Genomic DNA, 18793 nt, shown 5'->3' with positions numbered 1-18793 from the left:
AAAATGATGCAATCCGCAATGCACTTAGTGACATATAAGCATAATGGGGAATAATGGAAACTGTTAATTTGGCGTCGGAAATTATCTGAAACTATACCTCAAGCACATGAAATCGTGACTTCATACATTCTTGGCAAGATCTAATGCTTCACTTTTGCATTGTTCACCTTGCGTGACGTCATTTATGACATCACTAGGGTCATACGAGTGCTTCGTCAATAACTCCCGATCAAAATGAGCTAGCCAGTCGGGACAGCCATCAATGGACTTTGCAAGACTTGTCGAATCAAATGTTATGCAACATGTCCTCCTTTCAACAGCTTCGTGACCTGTGTTGCCCTAACATGACATTGACCTGAGGTAAACATCCTAAATTGCTTCACCTAAACAAAAAAGCATATACTCGTAAATCGACGCGTCTGAGAACAGAAAACACGATTGTGTCGAAATGACGATAATGTGCTTAGTTTTTTTTACCAAAACCGATCAAATGCCTTGGGGCCCTTGACCTGCCCTAAGAGGTCACTGATATTTTAAAATGGGGTACCAGAAAGGTTTCAAATGACCCATTTTTCCGCGCAAGTCTTTCTATTCAAGGTCATAATACCAGGTCACGTCAAGTGACCTTACCTCAAGAAAAGTGCCTGTGCTCATCATATCTTAATACACCAACTAACCGATCGCTTCAGAACTTTCAGCGATTTTAATGGGCAACAGTTTATGTATTTGAAACGTTTACCTTGCAAGTTTGACATTGTTGACAGAAAGGCCGGGTCAATTTTGAGATCGCTCAAGTCAATGGGAGAAAATTGAACTGCGTTTTTTTTTTTTTGGACGGAACGCATAATAAACACTCTAAAAACATGTGGTGCTGAGAGACAATACTGAATGAGAAAATTGTTTGTTTTGTTGGGGGCCATCTTTTTCGGTCTGAAAAGGCCCTTGCAGAGCTATGACATAACTATGTTGTGTAGTAATTGGGTTGTGCGAGCCAGCGACAGTGATCTGAGGAAGCGAGACTGTTCCCGTGGGACGATTGCCCTGTCGGGACGGTCCAGCCGTCTCCCAAACAGTCACCCGAAGAGGATTATGTGTCCTGGAATGGATCCGACATCAACTACTGGTTGACTGGCGGGGTGACCTCCAGTCCAGAGAGGGAAGCATGAAGACTAGGGGCGATGCGAATTGGTTTTTCCTGAGGATACCGAGGAAGGAAGGAATCTAGCACCCTTGAACCTTCCTTATACTGAATGTATCTCAAGCTGTTAAATCTCCTAAGCGTTTTTTCTCGACATCGTCAAGGTGTCATTAACAAAAATATGAAATCCGGGAGATAAATTAAATATAGAAATTGTGGCCAACAGAACATTACCAGTTGCGTTCAACATACTCGTAAGCATGTTCACACACCCAGCTTACATATGAGCCATGTAATAATTATTTTTGATAGACATGCTTAAGTTATGAAATCATCTGAAGAGCTTATAAAGTTCCACGATACGGATCTAATATCCTGCTATGCATTATGACCATTTCTGGTCATGGTCATGTCTTTGAACATAGGCCAAATTTTTCAAATGACCTTTTAAGATCAACTTTTGATTCATTCGAAGCGTTTTGATAAGAGGAACACGAGGCTGGTAAAATTAATTTCATGCAAGTTTTAAGCTAAAAACTTTTAAGTATTTGTGGAAAAGCAATTGGTTTTCTCATAATACCGATGGTGGCAGTAGTTGTTATTTACATGCTAAGCCGTTAACCTTAATTAAATCTGACAATATTATTCAGACATAGCCGTAAGCGAGCTAATTTTTGTGTTAGGTTAGGCTCTTTCGATCGATTTCAGAGTGGGAAGGATGATAGGAATTAGGGGGAGACAGGGGGCCTGGGCGGGAGTCCTGGACCTCATGCTCCGCTGGGGCCGAGCCCATCACGTAGGTTGGATTGCCCTGACACATGGATAGCCCTGGGCGGTGTTTCACGGCCCCGCGCTGCAGCACGTTGCACTGCGCTGCTGCATTGTTGCGGCGGTTGATATGAATTCGGCTCCACGCTAGCGTTGCGAGCTTCCGAGTCTCATTGCACTGCGCTGCTGCATTGTTGCGGCGGTTGATATGAATTCGGCTCCACGCTAGCGTTGCGAGCTTCCGAGTCTGTTGATGTTTCCATGGAAATTGGAAACCCAATGCACCGGTGCGCGCAACGCACCCTGTCAAGCAAAATCTTACCATCGATGACCTCTAGTGACATGACCTCTGCCTGTGACCCGATCCAAAATTGGCTGAAGTATTTTTTTTCTTTTTGCTTCTTTTGACGCTACTTCTAATACCACTTAAATGCCCAAAGCTGAGTTAAAAGAATGATGCTCAATCCCCATTTCCCCTCCAACAGGGCGTGAGAGTCTAGGCATTCCTGTGGGGCACGGGCTAACAATGACTATCTCATAATCATTGTGGCCATGAACATCTACTGCCATTCCTTAACACCGTTTTCGCTGCGCTGAGCGGTGGCCGTCCCGTTTGTTGGATTCTACAGCTGGCTGGCGGAAAGCGTTACCGGCCGCCCGTCCAGCGCCCGCGGGCCGGACCGAGCGGTCCCGCTGACCCTACCTGACCTGAGCCCGGCGCGATATGGGACAGGCAGACGGGGGTTCGGCTCAGCGAATGCAGCGCCCACTGGTGCTGGGGACTTTTTTAATAGACCTACTGTCCAGCACGGCGCTGGTTGGCTTTGCCCCGGACTCGGTGCGGTCACGTGATGCCCGGGGGCTAGCTGTCGGCTGGGCCGCCCGGTCGGGGAGGGGAGCCAAATACACGGCAGTGTGCTGACCCGAAGTCAGCGTTAACCCGCGCCCTGGTGGGGTCTGTTTATAACGCGACCTGGTGGGGGGGGGGCTATTTTTTGCCCCCCCCCCCTCGTATCTCCGAAACTATTGGACGGATCCGCAAAATTCAAACGGCGTTCGAAAGGCCTGTCAAATTTGTCGAGGGAAACCAAATTTCATTGACCTCGGAGTCACCGATGACGTCACAGGTCAGGTCAAAGATGAAATGTTTCACCGTTCACGGGTCATCTAGGGAATGCGCTATAACACCGAAGAAAACGCATTTTGTCGAGAATCAGCGATAGGGCGTCGGTTGCCTAGTACATATGTTGCTATAAGAGGTCACTGACATTACCAGGTCAGGTCACAGGTTAGGTCACCAAGGGTCACAGGTCAGGTCACATGAACCAACTTTAGATACTAAGGTTGTGCGATGCATGTTTTATGGCCAATTTTTCATTTCCAACTCAATGGTGTTGGTTATAAGACTATCAGGTACGGCTTAGGTCACTTTCTCGTGGAGGTCAGGTCAAGGTCAGGTCAAAAAAGGTCAAATTTCAAAGTTGATATTTTTGCATAAAATGGGTATTGATTCGATGCAGCTCGTCACGGGGAGTCTAATGGTGGTCTTTGTTTTGCGCTACGAGGTCTATAATTGCTAAAAATTGAGTTTGAAAATTTGACGTCATCAATTTTGAACAGTTTTTTCGCTATAACTTGGCCAAAAAAAGAGGTACCGATCTCAAATTTGGTATGTAGATAGAGGGCGGTAGGGACTATCACATATATTCCGGTTTTTTCGAAATTCAAAAAAAAAAATTGGATTTTTCGGCTATTATAATCAAAAAATCTATTTTTTGATTTTTGGGGCTCAAAATCCAAAAATTTCAAAAATCCGAGATGGCAGTTTTGTAGCCCTGTCAATTCTACAGCTTTTATGTCTTTATCGTTTTTCTGTATTTGCAAAGCTATAGGCCTGACAGCTCTTCCCGCGAAACCCTTTTTTGGGTCGAAAACGGCAGAACATGACGTCACTCTGACGTCATTTCCGGCCAACCTATCATAGCCTTTGGAAAAATTTTTGGTCACAATGTGTAAAATTGATGTCCGGGAGGGTACTGAAAGTTTGGTGACGATCGGCGCAGCGGTTCTGGAGATATATCGAAAAATCTGGAGGAAGGGGCAAAAAATAGCCCCCCCCCCCACCAGGGCGCGGGTTAAGCTGACTTCGCCAGAACAAACAGTATACCATTCGACGCGCCGGAGCTAGGCAAACACAAAGATGCTAAAATTGCGGCTCTGCGACCATTTGTTGCAAAGTTATCTATCAAAAACCGAACCCGTAATTTGGGTCACTTGAAATGACCTCAGGGGTCACCAATGAACCCGAGACCTTAAAATGTGGTATCATACGATGCATCTTGTAACGGCGCACATGCTCGTTTTTTCCGCAAGGTTCTAGCTCCATTAGTGGCGAAACGACGAGCTGGGGTCGTACCTACCCCCCGGAAACCCATTTTGTATAAGTTTAAATGAGGAACTTATAGAGAGATCACCTTTCTAATTTTTTGCATGTCGATTTTAAAGGACCTGAGGTTTATTTTGAAGAAATAAAAATGGCAAAAATTTTGGTCCCAAGGGCCATTATAGACAATTTAAGAAAATACTACGACTTTTTCAATATCTAAAGCTTTTCTTTCCAATTTTAAAAATACTGTATTAATCTTTGATTCATCGTTAGTTCAAAGCTGTTTACCATTTGTTGCTTGCTTAGCTCGTTTTTGAGTTATAGCTCATCAAACTCACCCTTACATCTGAAGTTTCGAAAATATTATGCAATGTAACTCAAAAAGTTTTCATCTGAGAAGTCTGATATTTTGGCAGGTGTTTTTTGAGCCTATGATTACCCCTTGTATCAATTTTCATTTAAATCTGAGAGATGAGGGTGACGGGCCTGGTACGATCTATCATGGAATGCCCCAGCGGCCAGAGCCCACATTGTGAACAAGCTAAAATGTTGCTAAACTTTACTTTTACCTGACTGGTGACGTCATCGGTGACCTAAAGGTCAATTAAATTACGTTTCACGTAACAGTTTTTCCAGGGCTATCAAACGCCGTTTGGAATTTAACAATTGACTCTGTAGTTTCGTAGATGGGGGGGGGGCTCTGTAGAGCCCCCCTCCCTCAGTCAACCGCGTTACGGAAAATACCCCAGTCATGCGCGGGTTAAGAGTTGCTGCTTCTGGATGCTAAACTGATGAGTTGAGGTTGATTTGAAACGTTGATTTGTCGATCTGAGGTTAAATCTGAGAACTTGCTCCAGAAAGAACGTCATAAGAGCTATCAAATATGCTTTTCCGTGCACGGGTGGAGAATTGTGCTGGACTGGGGGTGCTCGACCTCTCCCAATTCCACGCCGGCTTGGCTTTGGAGCCGCGGCCGGGCGGCGCGGGTCAAGGTCACCGCTAGGCGGCGGCGGATTTGCTGCGCCCGAGCACCCCCAGCTGGTCACAATTCTCCACCTATGTTTCCGTGACGCTGTTACTACTGGCTCTCTAGTTATGCGGCGATATGTCAAAAATTGTCGAAATAGGCAAATTTCGATCTTTTTATAGCCTCTTGTGACCTTACTTTTGACCTGACCCAAACATGACCGAATTATATATTTTCTTCATTATTTTCCCTCGCTCTTTCGAATGTCGCTTACTGCGTGTTGCTAAGAGGCCCTAGGGCCGAGCTAGACGAGGGGCGTGAAAACTTAAACGCCCCCCCCCACCACCACCACCCACCCACCAACACCCCAGCGCGGCATGAAAAGTCATACCATCAGCACGGCGCGGGGTAAATTTTTTGTCGACTGCCTAAATCCCAATCTAGACGATAAAACAAATAAAGGGACGGAAATTTATCGTCATTCATTTGTCTGTTATTGGGGAGAGCTCATACGTTTTATCGGATTTTGTCAGCTTACCTTTTTCAAAGCCACGCCGAAAAATTAGAAAAAGCTGAAAACGCTCTCGATGTGCAACAAGCGATCAACTGGGGATCACATCGTTCTGCATACTCGCATGTATGCATCTTAATTGGCTTGATATGATATATATCATGCTTCTCATTGTAAAGGGTGATTGTAGTTTAACCCGCGCCCAGATGGGGTCTGCCGAGCAACGCGGTCTGATGGGGGGGGGCCATTTTGGCCCCCCCCCCTCAGATCTCGAGAACCACGCAACATAGCGACAAGCGGTAAACGGTGTTGGATAGCCCCAGCGGGGAACTACCTTTTGACCCAATTTCATTGACCTCGGTCAAACCGATGACGTCACAGGTCAGGTCAAAGGTTGAATTTTCACCGTTTACAGGCATTTCAAGAAATGCGTTGTAAAATCGAGTAAAATGCATTTCATTGAAAATCATCGATGGAGAAATGTTCTTCAAACACATATTTTGCTATTTGAGGTCACTGATACCAGGTCAGGTCACAGAGGTCAGGTCACTGGGGGGGTCACAATATGAAAGTGTCGTGTGATACATGTTTTATGGTTCATTTTACATGACAAATGCGATTATGTGGGTCAGACAGACTTAAGGGCCAGCTTAGGTCACGTTTTGGTCAAGGTCAGGTCAAGGTCAGGTCAAGGTCAGGTCAAATTAGGTCAAATTTCAAAGTTGATATTTTTGCATAAAATGGGTATCGATTCGATGCAGCTCGTCACGGGGAGTTCAATGGTGGTCTCCGTTTTGCGCTACGAGGTCTAGAATTGCTAAAAATTGAGTTCAAAAATTTGACGTCATCAATTTTCAACAGTTTTTTCGCTATAACTTGGCCAAAAAAAGAGGTATCGATCTAAAATTTGGTATGTATATCGAAGAGCGCAGGGACTATCACATATATTCCGGTTTTTTCGAAATTCGATTTTTTTTGGAAATGTTTTGAGTTTTTCTAAAAAAATCAATTTTTTTGATTTTTGGGGTCAAAATTCCAAAATTTCGAAAATCCGAGATAGCAGTTTTGTAGCGCCGACTTTTTTCTACACAACCACATAAAGAACTTTTAAATTGCTTGTTAACTGTAGAATTGGTGAGCGTTTCAAGATGTCATGTTTTTTGCTCATTTTTGCTCGAACATGACCTCAGTTTGACCTCAATAACTCCTGACCTGAGGTGACTTGTGACTTGAAATTTTGTGTGAAGGTGTCAAATTGATGCCCGGTAAGGTACCCAAAATTTGGCGGCGCTGCGCGCCGCCGTTTTCTCGCTATTTAAGAAAAACCACAGGGGGGGCCAAAATGGCCCCCCCCCCATCAGGGCGCGGGTTAATTGTTCTGTGATTATGTACGGCCCTCCAGGTATTAAGTGATTGGTTGCCATCATCACAATAATCGATCTGCATTGATGAATACGTCTAATGGCTGTTGAAAACCATTGCCGAAGTGTGTGCACGAACCCCCTTCTCATTTCTATTGAGTCATTTTACAGGAGTGCCTATGTCATTCAAAGTTATTGCACCAAAACCACATAGGCTAACCAACCACTCTTTTGCTGGAGGGCCGTACCCGCACAATGATACATCCCATCAGCTTCTAGTCCATGGAACTGTCGTTACATTGGCATACGCCATCAGCTGCTGGTCCAAGCCCATGTCACTCCACTTTTGATGACATCATAAGGGGGCCTCAGTACAATAATGGCGCGGTGCGCCACAATCGTTTCAAAGCTACTTGCCAACAGTTGCCATTTTTGAAAACATTATTTTGAAATAAAGCTATAAGTAATAAAAATATTGTAATAAAGTTGTTGATTAAATCGATACCATATCTAAAAACTTACCGAAAATGATTTAGTCGTAGTAAAAATATAAGCTCGATGCGTTTTTACGTTGCTTTCCTGCAACTGCAGAGGATTTTTAAATCGTCTATATCTTCAAAACCGGCCATTTCTTAGCATATTGCTGCTCTGTTTTATCGCTAGAAAATAACTTAAACTTTCCAATGACATCAACGGTTGAGCGATATGGGTAGAGTGTCACCAACAATCTTCAAATTAAGTAACTATGTCATTTTTACGTTGTAAAGGAATGGAGTACCCCTTGCGAGCATCAGGGGTGACGTCACTCAGGATCTGTCTCTGATTGGTCGGCGGGGGAGTGACTGTACCTTCTATAGATGGCCTTGTGCTGGTCCGTGGACCTGTCGTTACATTGGTATGCGCCATCAGCTGCTGGTCCGTGAAACTGTCGTTACATCGATGTACGCCCTCAGCTGCTGGTCCGTGGACCTGTCGTTACGTTGGTATGCGCCATCAGCTGCTGGTCCGTGGAACTGTCGTTACATTGATGTACGCCATCTGATGATGATTGGGTTTGATGGCGTGCCCAACCTCTGAGGGTTATATGACGCCAGTAACTTATCTTCTTGCGTGAGGTGCGGGGCAAGAACTGAACAGCGAGTTAACAACAGTCTAAAACCGCAGGTGGGCGTGCTGAACAATGGTGAGCAATGTGCAGTAGCTGCTGGTCCGTGAAACTGTCGTTACATTGGTATGCGCCATCAGCTGCTGGTCTGTGAAACTGTCGCTCTGCGAGCCCTCACGGAGCGGTCGCTGCTCCCAGGACGGCGGCTGGCTGGCCCTGTCGGATGTGTCCCTAGAGACGCGCCGCTGCCAGCGCTGGCAGTCCCCAGGCCACTGGAACTGCGACACCTTCGACCAGCCCTGCCCTCTGATGCGCAGTCCGCTCATGGACATGGTCGGCATGGCCAGCGAGCCAGTCCCCGGTATTTGGAGTGCCCAGTCGTCCGCCTGCCGCACCGTGGCACGATGCCAGATGCTCCCAAATCTGTTTATATTGCTGAACTTCGGCTGGTCGCCGACCATTACGAAGCCCAAGAGGCCCCTAGACCACCGTTCTGCTGCACCGCATCGTGCTGCCGCGACGTACGAATGCTGCTATCTGCCAAAACTTGTTTGTAGCCAGCCGCCTCTCCGTGGCGAATGTCGTCCCGCACTTTGAGTTGCCAATGTCTAGCCCGGTGTCCAGGCGTATGGGCGATCGGGTACCGGTCAGACGTCGTGTACATCGCACCCGACTGGCATTTAAAACCTTCGATATTGCGTGTAAATCGTCCCTTTTTGTATTTTATAGACCCCTTACACTTACACCACGGAATGTATTTTGCATAATGTATATTGTCTACGACGGAATATATATATATATATATATATATATATATATATATATATATATATATATATATATATATATATATATATATATATATAACTGTTTTTAGCTTATACAGATATATATGTACTTTGCATTTCAGACCCTGTGGAACAGTCCTTTTCGGCTATTTCTCGTTGTATATGCGTTTGATTTTAACCAAACTTTGGCATTGGTAGTTTGAGATCCCTACCTAATTTTTATCAATATGGTCTATTAACAAAAAATGAAAAATAAAGGCACTTGTCATTGACTGATAATGTTAAGGTCGTCAGAGCCCTGCTTAGAGGCTGGCACAGGCCGGGCGCTGTCTCCCCTCTGATTGGTCATGACGCACTAGCACACTGCGGCTTGGCTCCGCCCACTTGCGGTCCAGCCTCGGGTCATGTCGGCGGCAGTCGCAGTCTGGCGGGCCGGCGTGCGGGCCGCGCGCGCAGCGCAGCGGTGTGGAGCACTTGTTTGCATGTCATGAACTTTTAATAAGTTGCATACTACGACAAATAAGGACGGAGGAAGAAAGACAAAGGAAGAGGAGACAAAGTGACAATGAGACGAACGGCAAACGTTGGCTAGTGGAGGTGGACAACATACAATATGCATAAACGCTAGAGCAGAGACATGAGACAAAGACGATAGACGAAAGACAGACACAAAAGATGGTAGACCAGACCAGAGACAAGTGACGAAGATAGAGATTTCGCTATAGATGAGAGACTATAGACTATAAACCTATAGACGAGAGACTGACAAGGGGGAATGAAGGATGGGAGATCTCTCGATATTGCATATCTACATTTTCAGATTGAGTCATCCTATATCTCATCCCTGTTTTATTGTTTTTCGGGCCTAAGATCTATCAACAATATTCTTAAAGTAAAGCATTGTGGAAATATCCAGGAAAAATTGAATATTTTCACCCAAAAATAAAAATAAAATTATTCTTTAAAACTATTAAAAAAACAAATGCAAGTACATATGTGGATATCCTTAATTAAATAAGACCGTTGAATGCAAAGACAGTCCGGTAGATTCTGTCCCGTTACTCCTAAAATGTACAATAGCCGGTAGGAAAACGGCTGCGGAGAGGCTCGCTATGAACTATTGTAAATTAGATTATTTTAAGTCTGTATGGAATAACATTCTGTTAGAAGGAGTGCTTATCGTTTTATACATACAACGATCTGCATTGCATTCTTCATCCTTATTCACTCCGCGCGAGATAGGGCACATACCTACATATTCACGCAAGGATACCTGCGTTAGCGTGTGTCTCGCTCCAGTCTGTCAGAGCTCCGCACCGCTCTGACCCCGAGCCAAGGCCCTATATACCAGGTAGGGTCGTCCGGCGATTCTACCTTTTCGTGACGTCAGCTCGTGACGTCATTTGGAGTCAAGTCTCGAAGCCCCGTTCAATCCCCATGTAAATGAGCGATTTTCGAAGCACTGTAGAATGAAGTCTGCACAAGATATATCAAACCTAAGTATTTTATCTGAAAGAGCAGACAATTTTCTGCAAGTTATCTATTACGTGTTTTTTGCTAAATCTTTTGCTTTTTTCACAAAAGCGTAAAATGTCCCCCCATGTCTCCGCAGCCTCCCTGCCGCCGGCCGCCGCGCGGTCGCGGTAGTGTAGTGGTTAGCGTGCCCGCGCAGTATTCCAAAGGTCCCGAGTTCGAATCTATGCGGTGCGGAACTTTAATTGCAACTCCAAGCTGAGCATACGCACATCTATAATAAATTATTATTCGTATAGCTAAACTGTCACCAAGCTATCCATATAAATTGACTTCACCCAAAAATTCAAATATGGCGGCTTGGACCGTAGTAAAGTAATCTTGGGCTTGGACTGCCGCGTGCGTTAGGCTCCGCCCATAGCTCCGCCCACATGCGTGACGTCATTCGTGCTAGTGGACACACGCGGAGATAGGGGACGACATGGGCCTGCCCCGAGCGGCGAATGACCGGTTACAGTGTCGCGGCGCAGTGGGCGGAGCTTAGCTGCGGCACAACAGCTGACACTGCTACGCCATGCTAGCCTCTACCACGGCGCAGAGTTTTTCGGCCAATTTTTACCATTACAAGTCAATGGCAAGTGCCTTTCATTTTGACATTTTGTTAAAAGACCATATTAGTAAAAATTAGGTAGGGCCTTGAAATTAATCGTGTCAAAGTTTGGTTGAAATCAAACGTTTTGGTAACGAGAAAGAGCCAAAAAGGACTGTTCCAGAGGGTCTGAAACGTATAATAGGTGCGTTACACGCTTACACACAGCCCTAACAACGTGTAAATTATGCATTAACACACGTATATACTTACTATTCATATATATTCACATACATTTGCATAGAAAAGAGTTAGGTTGATGTAAAACTATACCAAATAAGCATGCATTTATGCTCTTGCTTTTCGCTAGGTGGTGTTTGGTACTACTCATACTTATGTACATACACGTAGATAACAGTGCTGAGTTTAATGACCTCCTTCGAGTCTTTTAACCCGCGCCCCAGTGGCGGTCTCAGCCAACTTCGCCCTAGTGAGGGGGGGGGGGGGCATATGTTACCACCCACCTCTAACTCAAAAACTAAGAGGGCTAGAAAGACGCGGTAAAAAGCAGTCGATAGCTCTCAATGCGTACGTTTGAAAGTATTTCGGTCATTTTTCACCTTAGAGCAATATTGGGGTCACCAGAGGTCATCAAAGGTCAAAATTTGCCAATTGTCATTATATTTTTCAGAAAACATGCCGCTATCTCAGGAACTATGGTAGCTAGAAAAACGCATGGAACAGCAAACGATAGCTTGTGAACTCTTCTTTTGAAAAGGTCATTATCAATATTGACCTCAGGTCAACGGTTTAGCCTCCAGAGGGCAAAAACTCCAAAAATAGGTGTTTTTACGAAAAGTGTTTTTCGACAATAACTTTCGACTACAAAAAGCCACGACATTTCTATTGCCAGAATCGTGTTCCTCTCGCCGAGTCGCGTCGAATGAACTATAATTTGACCTTGAAAGGTCAACTTGAAAATTTGACCTCAGGTCAAGGTCATGACCTGACCGGAAAAGGTCATGTTGCATATCAGTCGATGCGTCTCAACAAGACAAACACAATGAGACCATCCCCAGCGTTCTATCTTGTTCCAATCGTGAGTTATTGGCAAAAAAAACTGTTTGTAGCCTCAAGTGACCTCGGATGACCTATCTAGAGTCTATCAGCAAAAATGACACCTTGGTCATCACGAGTGGACTAAATCATTGTGAGTCTGAAATATTTGTACTGTTCCGATGCGTACACACGGATCTAGAGGCATTTTCATTTTTCTCCATTGACTTGTAATGGTAAGGTCACGCCACTGACCTGACCTTAGGTCACAGATGTAAAAAATCCGAGATATACAAATTGTAGGCGCCCATAACAGCATGCAATCCAACAAGTTTAAAACCTTTCTGACAAACACTGCAGGCTGAACATGATTGCAAACTTTTTTTAGGCTTGGTCAGTTTAATTGACCTGGTGACCTGACCTGACATGACCTGGGGTCAAAAAATTCACACATTGTCCAAAATTGATGTACCAAAAGCTACCCCAAGCGGCGCGGCGCTACGCGCCGCGGTTTTTTATTCACACGCAAAAAACGCGACAGGGTGGTAACATATGCCCCCCCCCCCCCCACTGGGGCGAAGGTTAATTGGGTACTATGTATATAGTGATGGGTACAGAAAACTGCTTGCGAAAAATATTGCTGGCTTTTTATTCAGGACTGTCTTTCCTTTGCCTGTTCGTATGGCAGCATGTTTGGCACTTCTCTGCTGTTTCCCCGTGCATGCACCACTTGTTTGTCGGCATGCCGCTGCTCTGTTCTAGTATGCGTTGCTGCGAGCTAGGTGTAAAAAGAAAAAAATGGTTCAAGCATGCAATCCTAACTCAGCATGTGTTTCAATATGATTTGTTATTCAATTAGCTACCTACTACGATAAATAACCAATTTGCGTTCTCTTCCTCGTTTGGTTTCTTTGCATTAATATTGAATAAACGTATGAACATGGAGTAGAAGTACCAGTAAGGTTAACTGATATGTCTGCCTTTGTCTATTAGTTCTGTTACTTTACATGGTCGAAAGGAGAAGTAGGCTTAACGTCACATAGCTGCAAGTACGAGCATGGCCGCCATGCTGGCCTACCCTCTGTGACCCGCCGTGACCGCCGTGTACTGGCCGTCCGCCTGGCAGCGATCAGTGAGGCCGGCCTACCGGGCATGGCCGTGGCGTCTTCGGCTGGCACGGCGCCTCAGCCAGGGAGCGCAGAAGAAGGCGGGCAGGCGCCGCCAGAGCCGGAGCCCTCCGAGGTCCCCGAGACGGTGCGCACCTACTTCCCCGAGACGTGGCTGTTCGACCTGCACTCGGTCAGGTCAGTTGGGAGGGGCTGATACACATCCCTTGAAACTACCGTGGTAAATGACACACATGCCGACATTAAAAGGAATACACAAGACGCACCCGGTGCTATTTGATAACTGCGTTTAACATGGCACTAAGGACGGGACGGTGAGGTGACGCTGTATTTATTCCTGCTGTACCTAAGTGTGACGCTGTACCTATGTATTTGTTACTGCAGTGAGGGCGGATTCGGAACGTTGACGCTATAGTTGTTACTGCAGTACAGTTGGCGCTATATTTGCTACTGCAGTGAGGACGGGACCGTGACGCTGTATTTATTTTAGTTCGTTTTTTTCAGTTTGCCCCTCACTGTAAACGTCTCTTTGAACACAGCACGAGAATTGCTAGCTGAATTGATGAGAAAACCGGTTAGCGCACATTGTATTGGAGATATAAATAATATTTCCAAAATAAGTTTTGAACACCGACGATGTAACGTTATGTTAAACGCCGTGCAATTTATTAATTGGTTCAGACATAATTCCTGAGAAGTCGTCTATCCCTGTGGGGCTGTAGGTATTGGCAAATACGAGCTATGAGTCTGTAAAATAGCAAATAAATTTGATGAAATTGATCGTCTGTGAAAACTGGTCAAACCAATGTGCGTCAATCAGTTTTCTCAGTAATTCAGCTAGCAATTCACGTGCTGTGTTAAAAAAAAAACGTTCACAGTGAGGGGTAAGCTTAAAAAAACGAACTATAGTGCAGTAAAGATGGTAGTGTATTTGCTATTTCAGTAAGGACAGGACAGTGAAGTTGTATTTTTTACTACAGCGGGGACGGCACGGTGACGCTGTATTTATTACTGCAGTGAGGACGGGACGGTAACTCTGTATCTGTTACTGCAGTAAAGGTGACGCTGTAGGTATTTGTTACTGTAGCGAGGACGGGACGGTGACGCTGTATCTGTTACTGCAGTAAAGGTGACGCTGTATTTGTTACTGCAGCAAGGACGGGACGGTGACGCTGTATTTGTTACTGCGGTGGGGGAGGGACGGTGACGCTGTATCTGTTACTGCAGTAAAGGTGACGCTGTATTTGTTACTGCAGTGAGGACGGGACGGTGACGCTGTATTTGTTACTGCAGCGAGGACGGGACGGTGACGCTGTATCTGTTACTGCAGTAAAGGTGACGCTGTATTTGTTACTGCAGTGAGGACGGGACGGTGACGCTGTATCTGTTACTGCAGTAAAGGTGACGCTGTATTTGTTACTGCAGTGAGGACGGGACGGTGACGCTGTATTTGTTACTGCAGTGAGGACGGGACGGTGACGCTGTTATATTTGTTACTGTAGCGAGGACGGGACGGTGACGCTGCATTTGTTACTGCAGTGAGGACGTGACGGTGACGCTGTATTTATTACTGCAGTAAAGGTGACGCTGTATTTGTTACTGCAGTGAGGACGGGACGGTGACGCTGTATTTGTTACTGCAGTGAGGACGGGACGGTGACGCTGTGTCTGTTACTGCAGTAAAGGTGACGCTGTATTTGTTACTGCAGCGAGGACGGGACGGTGACGCTGTATCTGTTACTGCAGTAAAGGTGACGCTGTATTTGTTACAGCAGTGAGGACGGGACGGTGACGCTGTATTTGTTACTGCAGTGAGGACGGGACGGTGACGCTGTATTTGTTACTGCAGTGAGGACGGGACGGTGACGCTGTGTCTGTTACTGCAGTAAAGGTGACGCTGTATTTGTTACTGCAGCGAGGACGGGACGGTTACGCTGTATCTGTTACTGCAGTAAAGGTGACGCTGTATTTGTTACAGCAGTGAGGACGGGACGGTGACGCTGTATTTGTTACTGCAGTGAGGACGGGACGGTGACGCTGTATTTGTTACTGCAGCGAGGACGGGACGGTGACGCTGTATCTGTTACTGCAGTAAAGGTGACGCTGTATTTGTTACTGCAGCGAGGACGGGACGGAAACGCTGTATTTGTTACTGCAGCGAGGACGGGACGGTGACGCTGTATCTGTTACTGCAGTAAAGGTGACGCTGTTTTTGTTACTGCAGTGAGGACGGGACGGTGACGCTGTATCTGTTACTGCAGTAAAGGTGACGCTGTATTTGTTACTGCAGTGAGGACGGGACGGTGACGCTGTATTTGTTACTGCAGTGAGGACGGGACGGTGACGCTGTATTTGTTACTGCAGCGAGGACGGGACGGTGACGCTGTATTTGTTGCTGCAGTGAGGACGGGACGGTGACGCTGTATCTGTTACTGCAGTAAAGGTGACGCTGTATTTGTTACTGCAGTGAGGACGGGACGGTGACGCTGTATCTGTTACTGCAGTGAGGACGGTACGGTGACGCTGTATCTGTTACTGCAGTGAGGACGGGACGGTGACGCTGTATTTGTTACTGCAGTGAGGACGGGACGGTGACGCTGTATTTGTTACTGCAGTGAGGACGGGACGGTGACGCTGTATTTTTTACCGCAGCGAGGACGGGACGGTGACGCTGTATTTGTTACTGCAGCGAGGACGGGACGGTGACGCTGTATTTGTTACTGCAGCGAGGCCGGGACGGTGACGCTGTATCTGTTACTGCAGTAAAGGTGACGCTGTATTTGTTACAGCAGTGAGGACGGGACGGTGACGCTGTATTTGTTACCGCAGTGAGGACGGGACGGTGACGCTGTATTTGTTACTGCAGTGAGGACGGGACGGTGACGCTGTATCTGTTACTGCAGTAAAGGTGACGCTGTATTTGTTACTGCAGCGAGGACGGGACGGTGACGCTGTATTTGTTACTGCAGCGAGGACGGGACGGTGACGCTGTATCGGTTACTGCAGTAAAGGTGACGCTGTATTTGTTACTGCAGTGAGGACGGGACGGTGACGCTGTATCTGTTACTGCAGTAAAGGTGACGCTGTATTTGTTACTGCAGTGAGGACGGGACGGTGACGCTGTATTTGTTACTGCAGCGAGGACGGGACGGTGACGCTGTATTTGTTACTGCAGTGAGGACGGGACGGTGACGCTGTATCTGTTACTGCAGTAAAGGTGACGCTGTATTTGTTACTGCAGTGAGGACGGGACGGTGACGCTGTATCTGTTACTGCAGTGAGGACGGGACGGTGACGCTGTATCTGTTACTGCAGTGAGGACGGGACGGTGACGCTGTATTTGTTACTGCAGTGAGGACGGGACGGTGACGCTGTATTTGTTACCGCAGCGAGGACGGGACGGTGACGCTGTATTTGTTGCCGCAGCGAGGACGGGACGGTGACGCTGTATTTGTTACCGCAGCGAGAACGGGACGGTGACGCTGTATTTGTTACCGCAGCGAGGACGGGACGGTGACGCTGTATTTGTTACTGCAGTAAAGGTGACGCTGTATTTGTTACTGCAGTGAGGACGGGACGGTGACGCTGTATTTGTTACTGCAGCGAGGACGGGACGGTGACGCTGTATTTGTTACTGCAGCGAGGACGGGACGGTGACGCTGTATTTGTTACCGCAGCGAGGACGGGACCGTGACGCTGTATTTGTTACAGCAGTGAGGACGGGACGGTGACGCTGTATTTGTTACTGCAGCGAGGACGGGACGGTGACGCTGTATTTGTTACTGCAGCGAGGATGGGACGGTGACGCTGTATTTGTTACAGCAGTGAGGACGGGACGGTGACGCTGTATTTGTTACAGCAGTGAGGACGGGACGGTGACGCTGTATCTGTTACTGCAGTAAAGGTGACGCTGTATCTGTAACTGCAGTAAAGGTGACGCTGTATTTGTTACTGCAGTGAGGACGGGACGGTGACGCTGAACCAGGAGGTGCCCGACACCATCACCGAGTGGGTGGCCGGCGCCGTGTGCACCTCCGAGACGGCCGGTCTGGGCGTCTCGGAGACGGCCTCTCTGACCAGCTTCCAGCCGTTCTTCGTCGCCTACACGCTGCCGTACTCGGTGAAACGCGGCGAGACGCTGGTGCTCAAGGTGTCGGTCCGCAACTACCACCAGGACGACCTGCCGGTGAGCTCACCGCCGCGCCGCTCCGCGGGACCCGACAGGAAACGGGGCGCCGCGGAAACCAGCGGCTCAGTTGTCTGGACAGAGGTCTTTTCATAAGATCAGCTCACTATAAATTACTAACAGATAATTCTACTTCCCCTTGCACAAGAAAAACGTAAAGTCGCACGGTTATCATCCCCCCTTCACTCCGTTCGAGTCTATCAGTCGCTCAGTTGGAGCCGTAAAACTTTCGCCGAGATAATCTCACTGCTCCGCTGTCTCCCTAATAACAGGTGAAGCTGACTCTGGTGGCCTCTGAGGAGTACGAGACCCTCTCGCCGCCGGTGGAGACGCTCTGCGTGCCGGCCGGCGACAGCGTGGTGGTGCCGTTCCGACTGCGTCCCTCCGCGCTGGGCGACGTCAACATCACCACGGTGGCCGAGGTGTACCCCGAGTACCCGGCCGCCTGCGGACCCGAGACCGTGCTCTATTTCAGGTCAGAGCCGGCGCCGCTCGGAGGGTGGGGCTGGACGAGCGGCAATGCAGATAGATTTTGACTACGTGATGTTCCAACTAATGCTGTGCTCTTTTTTCTGTCGTTTGCCATTGAAATGGTAACAATAGCCACCGGATGCTGAAGATGTTTTGTTTTGTCGTTAACAGTGACGCGGTGACTAGACCCGTCCTGGTTGAGCCCGAAGGATACGAGAGGGAGTTCGTCAATTCTAGCTTCCTCTGCAGCACATGTGAGTAGTATGAGCGTCGAATACGAGAGGCAGACTCTGAAAAGCTATATAGAGTAATGTCAATTGAATGTCATGCTTCTGTTGTGCCCAGTCTTCAGTCACAGACCTAAGAGTAGGTATGTGCGTCTGTCATTGAGTACAGCCCGGCTGCCAGTCGGCTCGCCGTCAGCTCTCTCCGCGGCCGTTGTTTCAGCCGGTGACGGCCAGCAGGGAGGCAGCGTCATGGACGTGTCTTGGTCGCTGAGCCTGCCCGCCGACTTGGTGGCCGGCTCGGAGCGCGCCCGGGTGGAGGTGGTGGGCGACCTGCTCGGACCCAGCATCGACGTACGTGGCAGATCGCAAAGCCAGCTCGGCTCAGGACGCGGACCAAACACGTCATAGCAATATCATCGAATCTGATGTCTATCTTACAGTGGCGTTTGTCCTATCGACTATACGTGGAATGACGACATATGTTATATTCTTGCATGAAAATGTTCACATTTTAGGCCCTGTTTAACTACAGGTACTTTTACATGCATTTGCTTATACAAAACCCTCTAATTTAACCGTTGCGGTGCATTATGTCGGAAACTCACATCTAACTAGTGTCGGTAACGGTCTCTCACTGTGTC

The 18793-nt window shown here is 47.3% G+C and overlaps 1 protein-coding gene across 10 annotated transcripts in view; it reads left to right on the top strand.

Annotated features, from left to right (window-relative positions):
- LOC122383711 (alpha-2-macroglobulin-like) overlaps positions 1–18793 on the top strand; it is a 148532-nt gene that overhangs the window by 94595 nt on the left and 35144 nt on the right. For 8 of the 10 annotated variants that reach the window (XM_043370435.1, XM_043370428.1, XM_043370430.1 and 5 more), the window contains 5 exons: positions 13269–13446; positions 17226–17454; positions 17727–17929; positions 18097–18179; positions 18373–18503. In XM_043370435.1, the coding sequence (XP_043226370.1) occupies positions 13269–13446; positions 17226–17454; positions 17727–17929; positions 18097–18179; positions 18373–18503 (824 nt within the window). Of the gene's footprint in view, positions 1–8434; positions 8598–13268; positions 13447–17225; positions 17455–17726; positions 17930–18096; positions 18180–18372; positions 18504–18793 lie in introns of all 10 variants that reach the window. The other 2 variants (XM_043370431.1, XM_043370427.1) reach the window with 1 other exon arrangement.

This window comes from Amphibalanus amphitrite, unplaced genomic scaffold (genome assembly GCF_019059575.1).
Source record: "Amphibalanus amphitrite isolate SeventyFive unplaced genomic scaffold, NRLGWU_Aamphi_draft 000170F_arrow, whole genome shotgun sequence".
NCBI classification, from domain to species: domain Eukaryota; kingdom Metazoa; phylum Arthropoda; class Thecostraca; order Balanomorpha; family Balanidae; genus Amphibalanus; species Amphibalanus amphitrite.
This window is presented reverse-complemented; position numbering and strand designations above follow the sequence as displayed.